The sequence below is a fragment of the Mangifera indica genome, chromosome 10 (genome assembly GCF_011075055.1).
Source record: "Mangifera indica cultivar Alphonso chromosome 10, CATAS_Mindica_2.1, whole genome shotgun sequence".
Lineage (NCBI taxonomy): Eukaryota > Viridiplantae > Streptophyta > Magnoliopsida > Sapindales > Anacardiaceae > Mangifera > Mangifera indica.
In genome coordinates, this window is record NC_058146.1 from 15,723,382 (window position 1) to 15,731,346 (window position 7,965).

The 7,965-nt window shown below is 29.5% G+C and overlaps 2 protein-coding genes across 2 annotated transcripts; one reads left to right on the forward strand and one right to left on the reverse strand.

Annotated features, from left to right (window-relative positions):
- The first annotated feature begins 1,550 nt into the window (after positions 1 to 1,550).
- Positions 1,551 to 2,906, forward strand: LOC123227345 (photosystem I reaction center subunit III, chloroplastic-like). Its single transcript, XM_044652115.1, has one exon. The coding sequence runs from the start codon at positions 1,833 to 1,835 to the stop codon at positions 2,496 to 2,498; it is 666 nt and encodes a 221-aa protein (XP_044508050.1). The 5' UTR covers positions 1,551 to 1,832; the 3' UTR covers positions 2,499 to 2,906.
- A 1,572-nt stretch (positions 2,907 to 4,478) lies between these two features.
- Positions 4,479 to 7,750, reverse strand: LOC123227291 (LOB domain-containing protein 4-like). Its single transcript, XM_044652032.1, has 2 exons — positions 7,280 to 7,750; positions 4,479 to 4,959 (listed from the first exon to the last, which is right to left on the reverse strand). The coding sequence occupies exons 1-2, from the start codon at positions 7,457 to 7,459 to the stop codon at positions 4,594 to 4,596; spliced, it is 546 nt and encodes a 181-aa protein (XP_044507967.1). The 5' UTR covers positions 7,460 to 7,750; the 3' UTR covers positions 4,479 to 4,593.
- Positions 7,751 to 7,965: the final 215 nt, after the last annotated feature.

Here is a 7,965-nt window from a genome sequence, read left to right on the forward strand (position 1 = left end):
CCGAGAAAAAAAGTAAGTAATCCCATATACAGATGTGTATAATTCGATTCAAACTATAAAATCAAACCGAACCGTTTAAAAGTTGTGGTTTAGTTTGGTTTGGCTTGTAAATTTGTTTGGTTTTGGTTGAAAATTTTTTAAACCGTTTTTTCAATTTGGGTTACAGTTTAGGTAATTTTCAAGCTAAGTCAAATTGTAAATTGTATTTTTTAAAAATACATATATATAACTATATTTAACAAAATTTTCTAATAAGTAATTAGTTGTAGAACTTGCTTTTTATATTTATCTTATTATTTTTTTACATATATATTGTATGCATATTTTATATTTATTTTACACGTATATTATATGATACATTTTTTAAAAATTAAAGTAATAAAATATTATAATTAACATGCCATAATTTTAAAAAATATCACAAATATATTTAATATTTTAAAAAATTTTCGTATACATTCTTATTGCACCATCATTTTCTCTAAAAAATGGTATATCAATCTATATCAATAGCATGTATCGTATCATAAAATATATATTATATTGTATGATATGTTTACTATATTGTATTAATTCGATATATTTTATTATACATATCGTTTTCACCTATATCATATTGTATCGTAGGATATGTATCATATATCATAAAATACTAATAACTATGGTTCAAATAATAATCCAAACTAGGTTAAACCGTATTTTTTCAGTTTTGTTTGATTTAAAAATTTTTTAAATTTGGTTTAAAAAAACTTTCAAACTGCATCAAACTGACCCATACACACTACTAATTATGCACTATTATTTTAATTTGTATAAATAAGTTAATAAAATTTATTTATACATATAGTGTTATTCAGTAACATGTATTGTATCATAAAATGTATGATATGTTTACTATATTGTATTAATTCGATATACTTTATTATACGTATCATTTTTCACCTATATCATATTATATCGTATGATATATATCATATATCATAAAACACTAATAACTATGGTTTAAATAATAATCCACACCATGTTAAACCTTATTTTTTCAATTTTGTTTGATTTGCAAATTTTTTAAACTGTTTTTTTTAATTTAGTTTGAAAAACTTTCAAACTGCACCAAACTGACCCATACACACTACTAATTATGTACTATTATTTTAGTTTGTATAAATAAGTTAGTGAAATTTATTTATACATATAGTGTTATTCAACACATAATCACATGGTTATGAGTCATCAATGAGCAATGTTATATGAGCATATTTTTTAGTATACAATCAAGTAAACAGATTATATATTATCATATGATTAGATATTATTTTATCATTTATTTAAAATTATTCAATCACATGAGAATATATAATTTATATATCATATTGTATTAAACTGTATATATAAAACTGCGTACTCAATTTTATTACTCATCCCATAAATTAGTTTCATTATTAGTGTATATATTTTTTCTCAAATTTTCCTTTGACCCCACTTAATTTTAACTTTACATGGAACTCCCACGACACCACCAAAATATCAAAGCAAGAACGTGTAAAGCACAAGACCACAATGGCCAGGTAATTACATTTCTTGTCCAAAACTTTCCCTAGAAAAAGATAGAGAGTAACCCACAACAAAGCACTCCCCATTCAATCTCCTCCTGCCACCTCAGCACCTTCCTCCTTTCTCACCTCATCCATCCTTCTCCACTAATCTCCCTTCCTCAGAATCTAAAAACCTTCTCTCCACACTCTCTTCTCAATCCCAAAACCTATTTCTTCTTCTTCTTCCTCTTCAAAATTCTCCCTTCAAAAGGGCAAAAAAAACTTTAAAAACCCTGGAAAATGTCTCTCACAATTCCCACAAGTCTCTTTAAACCCCTATTGAAACCGAAGCTTAATCCTCAAAAATGTTCAAGACCCATGATCATGTGCTCCGCCTCTCCGACCCCAGATCAGAAACCCTCTTCTCCGCCGCTTCAGGCATTCTCCGCCGCGTTGGCTCTCTCCTCCATCCTCCTCTCGGCCCCACTCCCGGCCGCGGCTGACATCTCAGGGCTAACTCCGTGCAAGGAGTCAAAACAGTTCGCGAAACGTGCGAAGCAACAGATAAAGAAGCTAGAATCTTCGTTGAAACTCTACGCACCCGACAGTGCTCCGGCGTTGGCCATTAAAGCGAAGGTGGAGAAAACAAAACGGAGATTCAATAACTATGGGAAACAGGGTTTGCTTTGCCGGTCGGATGGGTTGCCCCATTTGATCGTGAGCGGCGATCAGAAGCACTGGGGCGAGTTCATTACCCCGGGGATTTTGTTCTTGTACATTGCCGGCTGGATCGGGTGGGTTGGACGAAGCTACTTGATCGCCATTAGCAACGAGAAGAAGCCAGCGATGAAGGAGATTATTATTGATGTTCCATTGGCTTCACGGTTGCTGTTCAGAGGTTTCAGTTGGCCGGTTGCGGCTTACAGAGAGTTCCTTAACGGTGACCTTGTCGTCAAGGATGTGTAATCTAATTGCCTCCTCGGGTTTGTCATCGTCCGTAACCTTTGAATTGGTGTTCGGGTTCGATTCAAATCGAAATTCGATAATCCAGTTGAATTTGGATTGAATCCTCGTTATTGTATCAATGAGCTTCAACAATTTCTTCTGTCAGCTCAAAGGAACTCAAGCTCAAAGTCGAATTTAAATGGATCGTTTAGGATTTAAATCAAACCTAAGTCAGCATATGTTTAAGCTTGATTTGACTCAAATCTGGCCATATCTGTTTTTGAGTGATAGGGTTGTTAGTGATAGTTTCTCAATTATTGGCAGTGGTTGTGAAAGCACTCGAAAAACGATCATAATGAGAAACTTTATACAGTATTTATATAATTAAATAATTTTGAATTAAAAATAATATAATATTTAATCATTCAATAATATATAATTATTTGTACTTAAATTAATATATTTTATAAAACAGTCATTCAATTATTTAAATAAAATTGTATGTGTTAATCATGAAAAAAATTTTATTGTTTACGACATTTTAAAAATCAAGCTTGTGAGATCGGTTATTTGAAAACCGTTTGGATGGAGCTAAGAATAAAATGTAGTTAACCGGTTCAACTAAGAACTAATGACTAATCTAGCTTAAGTCATAGCTAATACTTGTTTTAGTTATTAGACAGAATTTGACTCAATGTTGAATCGAGTAGGACTAGATTCGAATCTAGTTTGATCAAACTTGAGTTTGGTTTGAATGACCCTAAAACGAGTTCAGGGAAATTTAGTTATGTTGTGTGTTTTGGGGACTGCAGAGAGATGGATGAGGAAGATCAAGAGGAGAACAGAAAATGCTTTACATGGAAACTGAATTTGATGATGATGAACCAGTGCAAAATTTTATGTATTTAATTTGTAAACTTGTTTGTGCAAAGGTTTCAAATGCTTACAAGTTTCCGTCAAAATCATATAATGACACATTATCATTGGTATTCATTATATGTATACATAACATTTTTCTATATGGGTATATGACTCTAAAGATAAATCTTATTCGAGTTGTCTTAACTCAAATCTACGATTAGACTTGAATGAGTTAATTTAAATTTGGAGTTTTAGTTTGGTTTGAGATTAATTCTTTTGTCTATCTGAGACAATGTTTATTCTGTTGACAATATTATTTATCTCTCTAACAATATTGTTCATTCTGTCGACTTTCCTCCAACGATATTGTATATTGTACATCAGCTCAAACTGGGTATTATTTTGACTCTTAAAAAAAGTAAATAATTATATTATTCAATTATATATTGTTATATCAATTTACATAAATAAATTAATAAAAAAATATTTTTACATAAAATTTATTGCCCGTTGATATATAAGATATAACTCAATCTATATAAAAATATAAGCTTAATTAATAGTATTATTTACAAAATACAGTTAATGACAAGATCCTTTTTCAATACAAAGCAGCTAAAAGCTCTAGACCAACAAAAATTTGACCTAAATATATAGTAGGGATATGATTGCACTTAAATCCAAGTCATGGTGTGACTCGAATTTGGTTTAAAAATAATTTAACTTTATGAGGCCGTTTGGTTATAAGGATTTAAAGATTACTTTGGTAATTTATTTTTTATTACTTACATTACCTTGATTGGTTTGTTAGTAATAAAATATTACGGTAATCTTTTATAATCAATGCTGATGTGACGGTAATATAGATGATAATTTGATTACCAACTTTACCTTAGGTACTAAAATATTACCAATGTAATCTTGATTTTATTATAATTATATTATTATTTATTAATTTTTTGAAATAAAAATAAATTTATTTTTAATTAATATAACAAATAAGATAAAAATATTTAAAAATAATTATATTCAAGTGCATTTAAGTAAAATAATTTACTAGAATTCTTTTATTATCTTTAACCAAATATAATAATTATTTATATCTATCAAATTTTATCAAACATAGTAATCATTTATACCTAGTAATCTTTTAAATAATTTATCTTTTACGGTAATATCTCTATTTTAATAATAAAATATTACCAAACACCAAACACCCCCTTTATTCTATCCGAATTGGTGATATATTGTGCTGCTAAGTCCACCATGACTCTTCATAATGAGATTGGTCCACCATCACATCCATGTCATATAGAGGTTTGGATTGATGATGATGAAGATGGTGATGGTGAGAAGCCATGAGCTTGGAGGAGGAGGGTGAGTCGATGCTGTTGTTAGGGCTAGCGAGACTGAAGCCATGGCTCGAGAAGTTTGCAGACTGCCTCACTCGGAGGTGAACCACCTCAGCTTGAGCCAAAGCCAACTGGGTTTGAAGGACATCAACTTGTTGTTGCAGTGATGAAATTGCCCCAACACACCCATATACAGGATCTCTCACTCTTGCATTTGCTTCATACACCATGCTACTCACTGCATCTCGTCTTTGGTGCACTGGCAATTCCTAAAGTTAAACATCAAAGAGAAAAAAATAAATATATATTCGAACTCGAATCCAAAAAAGTAAAGTCAAGATTAATGAACTGAATCTCCTACTTGATTAGAATTTGTATAAAACCTTTGTGTGAACTCATTTTATATTTTGCCTTGACATCTTGTTTATACCATGTTGGGATGGAGTTGAGTCTTTTGTTTTTTAAATCATTTTTCATCGAGATATCGACACCTGAAAGTATCAAACTATCGTTTTTGTCTATTAAACCAACCAGACTTTGTCTCAAATCCCAAAGAACCAATTTAAGATCGATGAAGTGAAGTTTGAATTCAGTAAAAAAATAATTTAATTTAGATTCAATTTGAGCTAACTCAAACTCAACTCCTTTATAAAAACAAGCCCAATTGTTAAGTTTAATCTTAACTCGTTCAATTCAAACTCGAGTAACTCAATCAAATCCGACCCTACAATCCGTCTAAATCTTGTCTTTCACTTTTTCAAGTCATCTGCATGTTCCCAACTTCTAATTTATATTTTCTTTGGTGCATGTCTCTATCTTTGTGGCCCTACTTCTTAATTATTCTAATAAACTGAGCTTTCTTTTTACATAATTGATTTTGATGCCCTCATTTGGTTTAGAGACCATTAATGTCCCTTTCATGGCATAATTCCTTGTCCATCACTCTTCTTTCTTTTTCATATTCAAATGAATTTTACTAGTATTATTTGCATAATTATATGACAATCAAATTTAAGTATTTAATCAGATATTTAAATAATATATCATCTAATAATTACGTAATTTTAAATTTAAAAAAACTAACGTTTAATCTCACAATGACACATAATTTGAAAACTCAAAACTGGACACATATAATATTTTTCTATCAAAATTATATATGTCATAATAAATAAATAATAAAATATTTGTATAGAACAGAGATGTAATCAAGAATTTTTGTTAAAAGGGGTAAAAATATTATGTTAACTAAATTTACAATAAAAATAACTAATAATATTTTATTAATGTAAATTATCTAATTATATCATAAATATATATTTAATAGATACAATAGATAATTAAGATAATATATATATATATATATATATATATATATATATATATATATATATATTTTAATTTCAGTGGGTCAAGTGATCCCACTGATTACACCACTGCCCCTAGTAAAGGAGAAAGAATAACTTTAAATTTCAATTGGGCTTTAATTTGGAAACTAATATTATGACTCATAATTAAAACCTTGAAAAAGAAAAAATTTTCAAGGTCTCTTCCTATGAAACCCATTCACCTATAGCATATTCTTAGCCAATAGCTCTCTAAGAATGAATGAATCATTTTTGAAACACAAGAATCATTAGAGCTCAATTGACCTCCTTGATTTTGAAATTTTCTTTTTTACCATAAATATCAATAAAACCTTTAAAATTTTATATAAATTCTTTAGATTTTATTTTTTTATTTCTTTGCTAGCCTTTTATATATATATTTTTTGTTATTCAAACTTTAATCCCTAAATTTTATTTCGCCGAAAGTCTATTGCCCACACAAAGTTTGTTGAAATGATAATCCCCACTCTTTAAGTTACCTATTATTCACTTTCGTTGGTGAATTTTATTAAACAAAGGATAAGAAGGTAACTTTACATATATTCTTCTATTCTTTTTTTTTTTTTTGTCAAAACTATGTATATTTGAAGCGTAAACTGTAAGTTTTGAAATAGTTAAAAATAACTTGATAATTATATTAAATATTAATAGTAATTTTATAATTTTAATAAAAAAATAAAACAACAACTTCTAAGAATCTCAAATAGAATTTATTTACAAAAATAGATAACAGATGAAATTTTGATTTTTTTAATTTTAAAAAGTGGGAATTTCTCATTTTCTCAAACCTTGTGAAATAGTCATGTGGCCATTTTATTTCTTGCTCTACCACACTAGGGGTAAAGACAAAAAAAGTAGGTTACTTGTGTGCCTCAAACACCAATTTTCTCAGTCAACTTTCTCTGTCTTTTTCTCACACTTTCTTTTCTGCACATAGTCCCTAAATTTTGCATGAAATCTAACACAAATCCACATGAATAAGTTGATTTAGATCTGTCAATTTTCACCTTTAACAAGAAGAGAAGCACAGCATGAAGAAAAAATTCAAGTAAATTAGATATCCAAATGATGTGTTATTATACTATTAAATGATTTTGAATTAAAAACAAAATAATAAAACATGAGATATCATCTAAATATTCAATTAAATACCTAAAACTAAGTGTTTATTGTATTGCTTAAATTAAAATTGGGATCGAACCTGGAGCATCTTGTTGACATTGCTGGCACCAAAAACCTTGTGGACACTGGCAAATTTCTGGGGCTCATCTGCAGGAAAATAAGGCGCAAAAACACAGTCTTGAGCACACCTTCTTCTTAGAAGCTTGCATGCTGCACATGGTGAAGCTGCTCCCTGCTTTCTCCCACTACTCTCCTTCATGCTCTTTAATTTCTTCCAATTCTGTAACTTTAGGGCATGAACAAGCAACTACTTGCCCTTGATTTGTAGGGCACTGCTCTTTGGTTCAAAAAGGCAAAAGGGTATTGTATCTCATGGACAAAAGATAAAAAAAAAAAAAAAATTGATAAGGGAGCGAGTGAAGAGGGGAAGAAAGAGAAAGCAAGAAATGTGCCAAAGAGAGAAAGATTGATAAGGGAGTTGAACAAGAAGATGAAGAGGGCTTGAAGGGAAGAAGTTGAATTGATTATATAAGAAAAAGAGTGACATTCAGATTTTGGTAAAGACAAATACATCTACATCGACAAGACCTTTTTTATTTTTTTAACTTCTAAATATCACCACTTTTGGTTTTAATATTTAATGGTTTTCTTTTCAGGGTTTTTGATAATTTAAATATCCATGAATGCATGATATTATATAGTATAATACATAGTATAAAGGTATGATTTTGTTGGGCATTTTTTTTCTCAATTAAAGAAGGGTTC